Raw genomic sequence first — 16,809 nt, forward strand, 5'->3', positions numbered from 1 at the left:
AGTTTGCCCCTACTCCCTGTGTTTGTGTGGCTTTCCTGCAGGTGCTCCAGTTTCCTCCCACAGTCCAAAGATGTGCAGGTTATGTGGAGTGGCCATGCTAAATTGCCCATAGTGTTCAGGAATGTGCAGGCTGGGTGGGTTAGCTATGGGGAATATGGGGTTTGGATGGGATGGTCTTCAGAAGGTCAATGTGGACTTGATGGGCCAAATGGCCTGCTTCCATGCTGTAGGAATTCTATGAAAGTAGAAGTCAAGAGAGATTAAATAACAGAAGGGATGGTGGTGCAAGACTGAAGGTAATGGGACAAAATAATGGAATACAGGATGGGCCGAGAGGAAATTTGAATGGCAAGATCAGAATTATTACAAATAACCTCCATCCAGCACAGTCAGAGCAGTGGTTATGATCTGAATTCAATATGAACTCCAGAGGATTGTAAAGTTTTCCACAATCTTCAGTTGATCTTCATTGAAATAGTGCAGGAGCTAGCTGAAGACAGGGAGTGGAGGTTGGTCAGTAATTAAAATCACAGGAAGCCAGTAGCTGGAAAGAACTCTTTCACTTTTATTAACTGTGTCAGTCTACCTCATCAACAAAGTTTATTTATTTAACATTTCTTATGGTCTTCTTTTGTATCTAATGACACTTTCTCCTTTTGATACGATAACTGCTGTGGTTGTAAAGTAATATGCCATCTCATTGGTTATGAGTGTCATTACTAAATCATATTACTTAACATCGGAACAGATGAAAGCCATTCAGTCCATTGAGCCTGACCCGCTATTCATAAATGACCAGAGCCAATCAAACACTTTGAAAATGAAAGGCAAGAAAGGAAACAGGCAGGACAATAGAAATTATAGCCCAAAACATGTTTTTATTTGCATAGACTCTTGCAGGATACATGGCATTACTGCTTTAAAAGCTGAGTTTGTAGCCTTGAGCAATCCAAGCAGCAACATGCCAGACTAAGGATCTGTACGTAAGTTGCTCTGTAACTTCAATTTATCAATTGATTTGCTTTGTCAATGTGTTTGAGATTTTCAAGTAAATCAATAAAAATAAAACGGTGCAGACACTGCAATTCTGAAATAAAAACAGAAAGTGCTGGAGAAACTCAAGTTTCAGCATCACCGGAGAGCGAGAGAGAGCGAGACAGAGGGGAGGGAGAGAGACAGAGAGAGTGAGAGAGAGAGAAAGGGAGAGGGTGCTAGTGTTCTTATCTGATATAATTCTTCCTTGAAGTATTTTGCTGCTTCTGTTTCTCTCTCCACAGAGTTTTCCTAGCTTTCAGTTTTTGTTTCTAAAGTAGCAAGTTCCACATTTTTTAAGAAAAGAGGTGTGCCCATGTTCCCCTTATTGGATTTATCACTGGCTGTCTCTGCAAACACGGCCTCAGCTGAACAGGAAAGTGGTTGGGAAGGCACGTGGTGAGGATGACTCAAAGAGTCTGCATTGTGGTTCTACCTGCACCACATGGACTGAAGTGACTCAAGAAGACAGCTCACCACCAGCTTCTCAAGGGCAACTAGAAATGAGCAATAAATACTGACCCAGCCAGTGATGCCCAGGTCCTAGGAGTGAGTTTTAAAAATGGCTGTGGAATGGCAATGAGTAGATGGGTGAGGCAGATCACTCTCTAGTTTTAACAAGACCATTGCCTTCAAATTTGTTGGCAGAGGAGCTTAAAATTCAGCCGGTGTTTACATTACATTGGCCAGAATTGATTTGGAGCAGTATTCTGAGCAATATTCAATGAAATGTGAGAAACCTAAGGCATGGCAAGCCAGGCCAAAGTATTTCACGGTAATATTATGTTGCAAGCACTATTATAGATGTCACCCATTTTACACTCAGGGAATAGATTTAGCAATGATTTTGACTCAGTTTGATTTTCCTATCTTCTCTCCCTCAAACATACTTAGATACATATATCAACTCTGCAGGAAGCCTTGTTGAAATGTTCTGCTGTTTTTTCTTGACATTTCTTATTATTTGGAAGCTTTCTACACCATTGATCATTTTGAATTGTTGAACGGGAACATTTGATTACTTTGTAGCCTGTTTTTGCTCAAAGCCTGCTCACCCAGGCCCATCATTAAGATTTTTTTAATGTTCTTCTTCTGTCTGCTCTGAGCTATCGTACGATAATGAAGAGTGCAGCTCATTAGTTTAACCAGGTGAATAAAGCAATCAGTCCATGTGGAGATTTGAGGATGAAATTTGAGATTTAGCAATGCACTGATTGAGATTTATATAGACTTGTTTCTCTTTGTAGACTGAAAACAACAAATGCCGGAGATCACAGTGGGGCAGGCAACATCCATGAAGAGACAGCAAGCTAATATTTCGAATCTAGATGACTCTTCATCAGAGCTGAAGTGAAGTGTGAAGGGACTTTATGATTGTTCCTGTGATGAGTTCCAACTTTTGAGTAGGCTTCGAGAAAACTTTAACAAGAGGGAAAACCTCTCCACAGATAGAATGGTTACATTTTCTGCTCTTACGGTGGAACAGATAGTTGTCAGTTTAGGCTGTTTTGAAGGCTTGAACATGTTTTTAACTAGAGACTTTGTATGCCACAATATCACATTATATATGTTTGCCAGAGCTCTGAACTCCACTATTGAATTCAGTTCAGTGTCAGCCACCCACACAGTTGTCAAGGAGTACAGTGACAATACTCAATACCCCCTCCATAGCGATCAGTTCGAAGGAGGTGTTGCCTCATATAGCAATGGAGACCCAGTTCCAAATGGCAATCAAGCTAATTGAGCTAAGCAACAATTGGGGTGATACAAAATTGGTTTCAATGTCTCAGAATTGGAAGCCAGTAAAGTAGTCAGAGTTCTGACTCGTGTGGTAAGACTTTTGTGTAACAACATGTTTAATGCCATCAAGCAGCTCGCTGGATTCACAATGTCATCCTACCATCAAGTTATTTTGCCAAAGGGTGGTTTGGGGGCACAACTGCAACCCAATTGCAAAGAGTAGATAGTGTGTTAGAGTAATTTAATGGCAGTTCAATGCTTAATACCAGAGGTTGACTGGAAATCTTTAGGCTTATATTGGCCCCATTTGTGGTATTGGGATCACTGCAGCTGCCCACAGGTTGCCTTTTCCTCCCTGTTACCGGGAAAATGCTGGAATCTGTTCTTAGAAAAGCAGTAGCTGAACATTGAGAAAAATGTAATACAATCAAGCAGAATCAACATGGCTTTGTAAAAGAGAAATAATGTTTTATCTACTTATGAATATACTTTGAGGATTTAACAAGCAGGGTGAATAAGGGAAAATCAGTAGATGTAGTGCATTTGGATTTATAAAGGAGTAAGTTGCCACATGAAAGATTACTACACAAAATAAAAGCTCAAGTTGTTGAAAGTGATATGTTTGCTCAACAAGAGGATGGGCTAACCAACAGGAAATGAAAAGGAAGATGAGTCATTTTCAGCTTGGAAAAAAATAGTAAGTGAAGTCCCAAATGGATCAATTCATGGGCATCAATTATTTACAGTCTATATTAATGATTTGAATGAAGGGACTAAGCCAAAATTACTGGCATTACAAAAATAGATAGGAAAACAACTTGTGAGGTGGCCATAAAAAGTTGAATTTTTGCCATCCTGACATGGGGAAAACATACATGGGTTTGGGGGAACAGAATTCCAAAACTGTTACCTGATTTCTATTCCACAGATGCAGGAAATATGATGAGTCTTGACTTGAAATATATAAAAACTGACATTGTTGTTCTGTGCTGTAGCCTTATCCAATTTTTATTTTACACAAAGTTTGGAAATTTTTAATGAGGTGGCTAGGCTTGTGTAAACCCTGTGAGTCAGGTCAGATCATAGCATTTGTGAATAATGAGAAAACCCTGTTTTGAAGTCTGGAACATTTTGAAAGGTGTGTTTAAAAGTGAATAGTAACTTCACATATGTCTTTGGATGCTGTATGATAGTTGATGTTTATTTTAATACAGTGATTGTGTTGATTAAGTTAGGGAGCAACGTGATAGCATTTCAGATGCACAGGAGCATATTATTAGATTAGATTAGATTAGATTACTTACAGTGTGGAAACAGGCCCTTCGGCCCAACAAGTCCACACCGCCCCGCCGAAGCGCAACCCACCCATACACCTACATCTACCCCTTACCTAACACTACGGGCAATTTAGCATGGCCAATTCACCTGACCTGCACATCTTTGGACTGTGGGAGGAAACCGGAGCACCCGGAGGAAACCCACGCAGACACGGGGAGAACGTGCAAACTCTACACAGTCAGTCGCCTGAGGCGGGAATTGAACCCGGATCTCTGGCGCTGTGAGGCAACAGTGCTAACCACTGTGCCACCATGCCGCCCACTATCTACTGGAAAAAAGTACTTTTCTGTATGACACAAAATTGAGAATCAGATTTTAATAAGTCAGTGAGAAATTGTGCTTTAATCTTTATATTGATTCATAGTTGCAATATCCGTTCAGACTTTAAAGCAGTGGAGCAGATGGTTGTCAGTTTAGGCTGTTTAGAAGGCTTGAACATGTTTTTAACTAGAGACTTTGTATGCCACAACATCACATTATATATGTTTGCCAGAGCTCCGAACTCCACTATTCAATTCAGTTCAGTAGCAGCCACCCACACAGTTGTCAAGGAGTACAGTGAGTTTTGTTTCATTTGGCAGATTTATGAGTAGTTAAATGATTACATTTTTTGAAGAGTTTCTTTTAGTTTTTAATTTAAAAGAAGCAGTTTTTTTTTCCAAGTACAGTTTGATTGGTGATATCTTTAACAGAATTTGAATTCAATAAAAATCTAAAATTAAGAGTCTGATGATGGCCATTTTCAATTGTCAGAAACACCCAAACAGTTCACTAATGTTATTTCGCAAATGCGTCCTCCACCCTGAACCCAGTCTGGTCTACATGTGACTGTTGATCCATAGCACTGTGGTTAACGCTTAACTACCCTCTGGGTAATTTGGAATGGATGATGATTGGCAATAAATGCTGGCCTAGCCAGTAATGATCACATCTCCTGAATGAATTTAAACAAGAAGTTAGCTTGTAGATTCAGCAAGTAATTAGGAAGGCAAATGGAATGTTGGTCTTTATTGAAGGAGGGATAGGATATAAAAGTAGAAATGTCTTCTCACAACTGTACAGGACATTGTTGCAATGACACCTGAAATAATGTAAGCGGTTCTGGTCTCCATAGTTCATTAAATATTTGCTTTGGAAACAGTTCAGTTCAATTCATCAGTAAAGCGATGGAAGGTGTCATCAACAGTGCTCTCAAAGCACTTGCTTAGCAATAACCTGATGCCCGGTTTGGTTTCCTCCAGGGACACCCAGCTCCTGATCTCATTACAGTCTTGGTTCTGACATTGATAAAAAAGTTGAATTCCAGAGGTGAGGTGAGAGTGATAACCCTTGACATCAAGGCTGCATTTGACTGAATGTGACATCACAGAATCCTAGCAAAACTGGAATCAGTGGGTATCAGGGGAAAACTCTCCATTGGTTAGAGTCATACCAGACACAAAGGAAGATGGTCATGGTTGTTGGAGGTCAGTCATCTCAGCTCCAGGACATCTCTGCAGGAGTTCCTCAGGGTAGTGTCCTGGCCCAACAATCTTCAGCTGCTTCATCAATGACGTTCCCTCCATCATAAGGTCAGTCATTCACTGATGATTGCACAATGTTCAGCACCATTCGCAACTATTCCAACACTGAAGCAGTCTGTGTCTAAATGCAACAAAATCTGGATAATGTCCATACTTGGGCTGACAGGTCGCAAGTAACATTCACACCACACAAATGCCAGACTATGAGCATCACCAAAAAGAGACAATCTAACCACAACACCTTCACATTCAATGATGTTACCATCATTGAATTCTCCACTATTAACATCCTGGGAGTTATCACTGAACAGAAACTCAACTGGACTCACCACATAAATGCAGTGGCTACAAGAGCTGGTCAGAGTTTAGGAATACTGGGGCGAGTAACTCCTCTCCTGACTCCTCAAAGCCTGTCCACCATCTACAAGGCGCAAGTCAGGAGTGTGATGGAATAGTCCCCACTTGCCTGGATGGGTGCAGCTCCAACAACACTAAATAAGCTTGACACCATTCAGGACAAAGCAGCCCGCTTGATTGGCACCACATTCACAAGCATCCACACCATTGATGCTTAGTAGCTGCAGCAATGCTTACTATTTACAAGATGCACTGCAGAAGCTCACCAAAGATCCTCAGAAAGCACCTTCTAAACTCACGACCATTTCCATCTAGAAGGACAAGGGTCGCAGACATATAGGAACACCACCACATTCAAGTTCCCTTCCAAGCCACTCACCATCCTGACTTGGAAATACATTGCCATCCTTTCACTGTCACTGGGTCAAAATCCTGGAATTCCTTCCGAATGGAATTGTGGGTCAACACAGATCAGGTGAATTGCAGTGGTTCAAGAAAGCAATTCACCACCTTCTCAAGGGCAACTAGGGACAGGCAGTAAATGCTGGCCAGCCAGCGATGTCCACATCCGATAGAAATGAATAAGTAAAAAAAACAAAGTTTATAGGATTGGTGCCAGTGATGAAATGGTGTTGCATGGTAGATGCTTGAGCAGATTGTGTTTGTGCTTGTTGGTGGTTTCAAAGAATAGGAGATATTCTTAGAGCAAGGTCAGAAAGATTTTTGACTGCAAGGGAGTCAAAGGTATAGGGACTAGCAGGAAAGTGGAGTTGAAGCCACAAACTGTGCAGGCATGATTTTAATGAATGTCTAAGCAGGTTTCAGGGGATATAAGATGTACTCCTGCTGTTGTGTTCTTATGAAGAAACTGTTTAGAGGGGAGAAATTATTGCCGCCCTTGTGAAATTTTCAATGGTAGTACGGTACTATTTCAGTGATTACCAACAAACAACATGAGGCAGTTGTGTTACTGTGGCATCATTTATATTGTAACATACGGTACCACTGTGTCTCTTCACCAGTTTTCTGAAAGGAACTCAGTCCTTCATGATTATTCACTGAACCATAGCAAATGCCTGATTCTTCTTTTCACTGTGAGAAGGGCAAGGACACAGCCCCCTCGAATCTACCTCAGCTGAAAGGATTGAATCTCCTGCTGTCAAAGTTACTTTAATCCAGACACTCACCTTCTAAGCTAAGCGGATCACTTTGTCACTTGTATGCAATTACTAAAGAATATTTTGCTTCCCCAGGGATCTTCTCCCTTCCTGGGATAATGGTAACAAAGCCGTCAACCCCCAAACCATCTCCCTGCACCTTGCACTCCCCCCCCCCCATCACCACACCTCTCCAAAAGAAATCTACTAAATATCTACCTTCTTCAAAAATGGCACTGGTCAAACTTTGAAGCAAGCATCTAAGGCGCTTCATTGTCAACTCCTGGGATGGTTTCACGTCAAGTGGATATGAAAGATCCCGTGGACCATTTTGAAGAACTACTCTGTCTGAACACCACCCCAGCATTCTGGCCACTAATTATCCCTCATCCGACATCACAAAAAACAGATTACCTGGTCACTGTGTTGTTTTTGAAAATGGGACCTTGCAGTGTGTAACTTGCTTGCTGAATGCCCTATATTACATCAGCCACAGTACTGCAAGAGTGCTTCATTGTCTGTAGAACACTTTGGGATAACTGGAGTTGGGACGTCATGTTGACATTGTAAATGGGGTATGTGTCCTGTTCTGGTCGCCCTGTTATTGGAAGGAAATTATTAAGCCAGAGAGGGTTCAGCTACTAAGATGTACCAGGATGTTGCCTGGAATGGAGGGTTTAAGTTATAAGGAGAGGCTGGGTGGGCTGGGACACTTTTTATTGGAGTGCAAGGGCTAAGGAATGACCTTGTAGAGGTTTGTAAAATTGTGAGGGGTATAGGTAAGATGAACAGTAGGTGTCTTTTCCCCAGGGTGGGGAATTTCAAGACTAGGAGGCATATTTTTAAAGGTGAGAAGAGAAAGATTTAAAGAAGAAATGAGGGGCAATTTGTTTACACAGCGAGTGGTTCGTGTGTGGAATGAACTTCCAGAGGAAGTGGCGGATGTGGGTACCATTACAACATTTAACAGACATTTGGATAAGTTCATGAGTAGGAAAGGCTTTGTGGGATATGGACTAAGTGTAGGCAGGTGGGAATAGATTAGTTTGGGATTATGGCTGGGCTGGACTAGTCGAACTGAAGGGTCTGTTTTCATGCTGAATGAATCTATGAAGGCATGACAAGCATTATAATTAAAGCAAGTCTTTATCTTCTTTCATTTGTGTCATCACTCAGTGTGAGGCTTTGACATTGCAGTGGAAAATACATGAATCTAATAACCATCAGCAACTTAGCCGAACCTGCAGCATGTGAAAGGTTAAAAGTGTTTGGTACAGGAGAGGAAACAATGCAATAAGGAATGGGCATGTTCCACAAGCTATAGTAGACTGAGCAATCTTCTCTTGAAAAGTAAATAACATTTGGAGAAAAATATTTCCCAGGCTTCTGAAATGGATAAATCATGTGTGGAGTTTCTCACAAAGCAATGGATTAATAATAACCTGATTCCTTTGCATTTAAGGATGACAGTCATAAGGAATTAGATTTTTCTGCAGTAAAATGAGTTTGATTAAATTAAATGCGCCTGGAGAGGGGAACGCTCCCTGGGATCAGCAGAGCAATCACCGCATGTCATTCCTGATGGCACGAGCTCTCTGAATGCTTTGAAGTAACGCTGACTCGCTGTTTAGTCCTTGTTGCTGATGACAGGCTGTCTGTATTAATAAAAAAAGGTTCTTCTTTCAGGAAGCAATGTAGTAAATATACACATGGAAACGTTTACTTTACATCATTATTTTGAGTTGGCTGTTTGCCATAGTTCATGAACAAACATCTCTGATTCTGTTCAATATATTATACGTGCACATATACACACAGATACTCATAGATTTCAAGCATGAATATATACTTACACACTCACAGACACATACACACACATATAGTTACAGACTCACAAAGAAACAGAAAAACACCCACATACATTCACAAATGTAACACGTACTTGCATATATGGTAATATGCGCAAAGCACTCAAACATTGAGACACAAACACATATGAACACAAGTGCAGTTACATACGTACATACACAAATTCACATAGACTTGCACATACATACTAATACACTCTCACACACAGGGCAGTATGGTGGCTCAGTGGGTAGCATTGTTGCTTCACAGCACCAGGGATCTGGGTTTGATTCTACCCTTGGACAAATGTCTCTGTGGAGTTTGTATATTCTCCCCCAGGCTGTGTGGATTTCTTCTGGCTGCTCTGGTTCCCTCCCACAGCCCAAAGGTGTGCAGTTAGGTGGATTGGCTATGCTAAATTGCCCATAGTACCCAAAGATATGCAGGTTAGGTGGGTTAGCCATGGGAAATGTAGGGTTACGGCGATAGGATGGGTCTGGGTGGGATGCTGTTTGGAGGGTCAGTGTTGACTTGATGGGCTGAATGGCCTGTTTCCACACTGTAGAGATTCTACAATTCTACTTAGAATCAAGGTGCATACGAAGAAGCTTACACATAGTATTTAAAATTAGTTGTAAAATACTAATAGACATCTAGCCAATGTGGCTGTCCAACTCGGTAATTTGCTTTTACTAACGACTTACTGAGCAGCCCAGGCAGTGGCCCAGCTAAAGTTGACCTGCCTGCCCATCTTCTTCATGAAATAGCCTTAAAATAAATAATTTCAAGCATTGTCTCTTCACATTTGTCTGTTTTGTCTGTCAGTTTGGTTTTATTTATTCAGTTGTTTGTGTAGTGTTACACAGCTTGAAAGTTGCAGTATCTGGAATAAAACAGGAATTAAAGAAAAATTGGCAGCTTTGTGAAGGATGTTTGGAATAAAAAGGGTACTTTGAGCCCAATTTTTAATGACTGGATGACATCAAGGCATCTATTAATAGTATTCGTATCCACAATTAGGGCAAGAAAATAAATCAACCCTGGCTCCCATTCTCTACTCATTGGTGATTCCTGTTAATATCCTGGAAATAGAGACAAACATTTGAATGGTTGGATAGTAACAAGATTAGGCCAGGCTAAACTGCTTCCCAAGGTATACAACCCTTCCTGAGCATTCATTGTAGACTTAAAGTTGAAAACGTATGGTACTGAGGATGCATTAGTAACTATATTGAGGAATGAGTCAGTATAGAATGGGAGAATTAGCAATTGAGTTTTGTTCACTCATAATCCTATGGAATTCATTACCATAGAAAGTGGCTGAAGTCAAACCATTATGTGCTTCCAAGAAGGAGGTAGATATAGCTATGGCTATAGATAAGGCTAAAGGAGTCAAGAGATTTGGTGGACAGTGGATGGGATATTGAGCTCAGTGATCAACCATGATCATATTTAATGGAGGAGCTGGCTATAGGGGTCAAATAGTCTGTTCCTGCTCCTAACCTCTGTGTTTCTACCGATGTTGCTGTCTGGAACGCATCCATGAACCATTTAATGTAGGTTCACCTGCAATGCTATTAGGGAGGGGTTAGGGATTTTGACTCAGTGACACCGACAGAATTCCCAGTTTTCAATTTGATTCCTGGGGAACAACAATTCTGATGGATCAATAGTGTATCGGTAACATGTAGCTAACCTTCTGCAAAGACCCTTTGTTTGTGATCGGCAGGTTTGGAAAGGCTGGTTAGCTCAGTTGTTGAGACGGCTAGAGTGAGATGCAGATTAATGCCTGCAGTATGGGTTCAATGCCTTTACAGTCTGAGGGTGATATCGTTGAAATAGCCATAACTAGCAACCCCAACTAAGAGGGAAAGCATATTTATGAGGGAAAAATCAGGCTTCTATAACCCAGTACATATTTAACCACAATCACTTCAACTGCATGACAGAAATGAAACATACTAACAGCTCCCTCTGTATATCCAGGTTGGAACGTGCATTTTTCTTGCTCTCTCATCATTTAAACTACTGTCTCTGAACAAACTGACTGACTGTTTCCATTAGTCCCTTCTCTGATTTCCAGTGGCTTTGTCTGCCAGGCATATCTTTTATATAAAACAAATGTGGCGTATTCTGTGTCAGGTTGACTTGACCTTTTAGAGATTTAATCAGCCAAATCTTGCATATATTCCTCAGGATTATGGAGTTGCATAACGCTTAATTATTCAATCTGCACTAAAACTCAAAACTAGAATCAAAAGATTTCAAAGGTCACCTCCTTGCTTGCTTGAGACTGTGAAATGTAAATAAACTATTTCTCAGGCTTAGAAATAATTTGCTTTTGATATTAAGTCCCAGCTGTCTAATAGAACTAGTTAGTAATGATAGAGAGTAAGAAAAAACTGGTTTAGCGTGTCAGTTTTGATTTTATTTATTAGATTGTCTGGGCAGTGCGTTACATTATTTGGTAGTACAAGACTCAGGACTGAGTTCCAGTGGGTCATTTTGCTGTCAGGGTAAAATATGACCTAAACAGTAGAGCCTGACAGCAACGTATCTGTTCATCTCAGTCTGTATTTCAAGTCAAATTTTCACCTGCCTCTACTTAAAGACATTTAATGCAATCTCATTAAATATGAGGTGTGTGTGGGAAAAGAGCCCTACAAACTGTGGAATCCAGGATTATCCTTTCGTTTTAAAGTACTATTTAATTGCTTGGAGCGTTTAAAGAACTAATTGTTCCCACTTTCTAACTCCTCATTTCATGTATCTATATTTGTTTTCAGCTGCTAGACCACAGGTCTGTTGAAATCAATTTTACAATACGTCAGCAGGCCTGTGATTACTCAGTTAACAATCCTATGCCACAACTAATCGGCTATGGTGTCCATTTCTAAATGCAAAGCAAAAAAAATTAAAAGCTTCTCCACAGCAAGCCAGCATCTGTAGACACAGCAAACAGTTTGAAGTTTTGAGCATGGAGATACAAATTGCTTCCTTGGGCACTGGTAATAAATCTTGATGTCAGCAGATTATTTGGCCATAGAAAATGTCATGGTGGCTCAGTGGTTATCACTGCTGTCACACAGCACCAGGGACCCAGATTCGATTTAACAAATGTGACTCCATTAAGACCCAGGATCTAAACATATACGTTTAACTGTGGATCCACCATTAATGTGAACCTTGGCAGTTGTGAACTGAAGTCACTGATCATGTGCCAGGGATGACATTTAAGGCTTTTTTTGTCTCTACATCTCATGTAGGTGCTGACCATTTTATCTCAGTACTAAGGGAGACAGCTAATATGCCAACCGTTACTGAAATAAAGCATGCTTGTATTCCTCAAATTGTACCTCTAAACTGTTAGTGGGTGTACTAATTGGCTTCTGTGTTTACTACATGTTGTTGATCAGCATAGACCACTTGAGCCAAAAGGCATTTTTCAGTACTGTAGGCTACTAGATTACTATTACAACAGTAAAGCACATGTCAAACATACTTCATTGTCTGTACATGATGGTGGCAAAGTAGGACACTTCAGACAGAGCTCGTCCATTTCCTTTTCTCTTGTTCTCTCTTTTCTCTTTGCTTTTGTGTTTCTTTTCCTTCTCCCAGACTGGTGTGGTGGTCTCCCGGCCTGGCACAGTGGTCTCCCAGTCTGGCGTGGTGGTCTCCCAGCCTGGCGTGGTGGTCTCCCAGCCTGGCTTGGTGGGCTCCCAGTTTGGCCTGATGGTCTCCCGCTCCTCGGATGCTGCCTGACCTGCTGTGCTTTTCCAGCACTGCACTCTCGACTTAAGATTCTGTACCTAGGTAGTTGTATCTAAGATGGAACCTTGTATGTTGACATGTTATACTTTTCACTGTACTCCTGTACTTTTATACTTGAATGTAAATGATTATAAAATGAAAAATGAAAATAAAAAACATGGAAATCGAGAAAAAGAGATCAAAGTGCTTTGGGATGTCTTTAGGTTGTTAAAGATATTTGAGCTATCATGAATTTCATTTTATTCTAGTTAACAGACAAGCTAGGAACAAATTTTAAGAGTTACTTGATACTTAGAGTCACTGAAAGTTGCTAAGTTCAAATCAGTTGGTTGCTTCACAATTTTTGAGGAGAAAGTGAGGTCTGCAGATGCTGGAGATCAGAGCTGAAAATGTGTTGCTGGAAAAGCGCAGCAGGTCAGGCAGCATCCAGGGAACAGGAGAATCGACGTTTCGGGCATAAGCCCTTCTTCAGGAAGGGCTTTCCTGAAGAAGGGCTTATGCCCGAAAAGTCGATTCTCCTGTTCCCTGGATGCTGCCTGACCTGCTGCGCTTTTCCAGCAACACATTTTCAGCTGCTTCACAATTTGCTTGGGATTCTAGTGATATGAGAAAATTTTAGAAAAAGGCACAAAGACCTGAATTCTCAGCCAGAATTTTGACTTTCGCTTATCGACCATGCTTCCAGCTGTTTTGTTGCGTACACTTGCAGATATACCCTTGATGGACTTTGTTCATTTTAATTCATGCACGTGATTTATGAGAAAAGAGAGACCTGTTCTTTACCTGCATTGATTCCTGTGTTGGGAACATTCTGGGAGTTCATGAGGCTCCTACAGAATGCTCCAATGCTACCAATACTGCAACAATATTTTAAGACATTGTGAATTGGAATTGGTAGAATATAATGTGACAGAGGCTCGAATTGTTTGCAATAAATCTTGTTATTTTTGTGATATCCATATTATTGGTATATGCTCAGAATTTTGGTTTTAATATTGTTCTTCTTTCCCAATCCCCTCATTAGATACAATTTTAAACATAATTTAAATGCAATTAATACAAGTTTTAATACAATTTTAACAATTGGTTTGGTTTCTAAAAAGCAAATTCCTTCATCAACTAATCACAAGCGTTGTATAAATCCAAATTTGGTTAAGTATTAGAACCAAGTAAATTGCGAACATATAAGAAACTGAATGACTGAGGTCAATGCTGCAGATGTTACATCAACCTTCTTGAGACTGGCCCTGATACAGTCCTTGGCCGTGCACTCAGATTCTTCAGATACCAGTTTGGGGGGAGTATTCACAGAGATCTTTAATGTCTCCTTACTCTGGTCTGAAGTCCCCACCTGCTTCAAGGAGACCACCATCATCTCAGTGCCAAAGAAAAATCATGCAGCGTGCCTCAATGATTACTGCCTAAGGTCTCTGAACTCCATAATTGTGAAGTGCTTTGAGAGGTTAGTCATACCTCACATCAACTCCAGCCTCCCAAATTGCTTTGATCCTTTGCAATTCACTCATTGGTGCTCCAGGGCCATGGCAAACACCATCTCCCTGACCCTCCTGCCTGAAACACCTGGATAACAAGGATACCTATACCAGGCTCCTACTTATTGAGGAGAAAGTGAGGTCTGCAGATGCTGGAGATCAGAGCTGAAAATGTGTTGCTGGAAAAGCGCAGCAGGTCAGGCAGCATCCAGGGAACAGGAGAATCGACGTTTCGGGCATAAGCCCTTCTTCAGGAAGAAAGGCTTATGCCCGAAACGTCGATTCTCCTGTTCCCTGGATGCTGCCTGACCTGCTGCGCTTTTCCAGCAACACATTTTCAGCTCCTACTTATTGACTACAGCTACAAGTTCAACACCACAATTCCAAACAAATTCATCTCTAAACTCCAAGACCTAGGTCTCAGCTCCCCCTTGTGACTAGATTTTTGACTTCCTGACCCATAGTCCACAATCAGTAAGGATAAACAACAGCAGCTCCTTCACCATAATCCTCAACATCAGTGCCCCACAAGGCTGCATACTCAGCCTCCGCTATGCTCCGTATACACTCGTGACTGTGTGGCCAAATTCTGCCACAACTCCATTTACATGTTCGCTGATGACACCACTGTTGTAGGGCAGGTCTCAAACAATGATAAGACAGAATACAGGAAAGAGATTGAGTGCTTTGTGGCCTTATGTAAAGACAACAATCCTTCCATAAATGTCAGCAAAATGAAATTAAGGTCATTGACCTTAAGAAGTGGAGTGCAGGGCACAGCCCTGTCTGTGTCAATGGTGCTGAAGACAAAATGGTCAAGAGCGTCAAGTTCCTCGGAGTGATGATCACCAACAATCTGTCCTCGTCCACCCTCCTCCTCGCAAGGATGTGTAGGTTAGGAGGATTAGCCATGGGAAATGCAGGATTACAGAAATAGGGTGGTGGAGGGATGAGACTGGGTGGGATGCTCTTCAGAGAGCCAGTGTAGACTTGTTGGACTGAATGGCCTGTTTCCACACTGTAGGGATTCTATAAAATATAGCCTTAAAATGCAAACAAGGAAGAACATTGCTTTGTACAAGTTGTAACCAAACAAAGCCTGGCTAGAAAGACTTAACTAAGAAAGAAACCCATTGACATACAGTAAAGATGTTAAAATATCAACTCAGTATTTTATCAAATTTTCTTTTTCAGGCACTCTGACATAAGGCTAAATAGAGTTTGTCTATGCCTGTAATGCTGACTGGCATACAGCATAATGATTCATAATGAGTTTGTCTGGAAATGAGCTAATTGTGTCTTTAATTATTTTGTTTATCAGGATCTAGATTCCACATCACGCCTATAGGAGCCTTGTATATATTAGACGTACAGAACGAGGATGGCTTGTACAATTATCGCTGCATCACACGGCACAGATACACTGGTGAAACGAGACAGAGCAACAGCGCCCGGCTGTTTGTGTCAGGTAGGTCTCACTGCCATGTTCCTGTGTGGATCCATGCACTAAGTGACCTCATTCTGTTGTGTTATGTAGTAAAAATGAACAAATTAAAATTATACAGGAGAGAGTGTAAAAAGGAAAGCTTTGCTTAGATAATTGCAGAAATCAAGAAACTAGAGCAGGAGCTCATCAAGCCTGCTCAACCCTTTAGTGCATAGAACATCGAACCTAGAACACTATAGTGCAGTACACACCCTTCGGCCCTCGATGCTGCGCTGACTGGTGAAACCAATCTGAAGCCCATCTAACCTACACTATTCCATTATCATCCATATGTATGTCCACTGGCCATTTAATTGCCCTTAAAGTTGTGAGTCTACAACTGTTGCAGGCAGGGCGTTCCATATCCCAACTACTCTCTGAGTAAAGAAACTACCTCTGACATCTGTCCTATATCTATCACTCCTCAATTTAAAACGATGCCCCCTCTTGCTAGCCATCACCAGAGGAAAAAGGCTCTCACTGTCCACCCTATCTAACCCTCTGATTATCTGATATGTCTCAATTAAGTCACCTCTCAACCATCTTCACTCCAATGAAAACAGCCTCAAGTCCCTCAGACTTTCCTCATATGACTTTGCCTCCATACCAGACAACATCTGAGTAAATCTCCTCTGAATCATTTCCAAAGCTTCCATATCCTTCCGAGAATGTGGTGACCAGAACTGTACACAATACACCAAGTGCAGCTGCACCAGAGTTTTGTACAGCTGCAGCATGACCTCAAGGCTGCAAAACTCAATCCCCCTACTCATAAAAGCTAACACACTGTATGCCTTCTGAACAACCATATCAGCCTGGGTGGCAACTTTCAGGGAACAAGGAACTGAGTTAGATGATTAGCTGTGATCATATTGAATGGCAGATTTGGCTTGAAGGGCTGAATAGCCTATTTCTGTATTTCTATATGATCATGGCTGATGTTAGGCTCCAAATCCACCTTCTTTCCTACTCCCTATGTCACTTAATTCTCTAGAAAGCCACATGCAAAATTTCATAGGATCAGTAAGATTAGAAAAGTAAACATGTGACTCGAAGTCTAGTCG

The 16,809-nt window shown here is 41.2% G+C and overlaps 1 protein-coding gene across 5 annotated transcripts in view; it reads left to right on the forward strand.

Moving 5' to 3' along the window:
- The window catches only part of LOC122555394 (cell adhesion molecule DSCAM), a 706,376-nt gene that overhangs the window by 394,547 nt on the left and 295,020 nt on the right, over window positions 1–16,809 (forward strand). For all 5 annotated transcript variants that reach the window (XM_087992496.1, XM_043701363.2, XM_087992497.1 and 2 more), the window contains exon 4: window positions 15,581–15,727. In XM_087992496.1, coding sequence (XP_087848622.1) covers window positions 15,581–15,727 — 147 coding nt within the window. The remainder of the gene's footprint in view (window positions 1–15,580; window positions 15,728–16,809) is intronic.

This window comes from Chiloscyllium plagiosum, unplaced genomic scaffold (assembly GCF_037043375.1).
Source record: "Chiloscyllium plagiosum isolate Xiang-an unplaced genomic scaffold, Cpla_swu_hap1 HiC_scaffold_12, whole genome shotgun sequence".
In the NCBI taxonomy this organism is placed as follows: Eukaryota; Metazoa; Chordata; class Chondrichthyes; order Orectolobiformes; family Hemiscylliidae; genus Chiloscyllium; species Chiloscyllium plagiosum.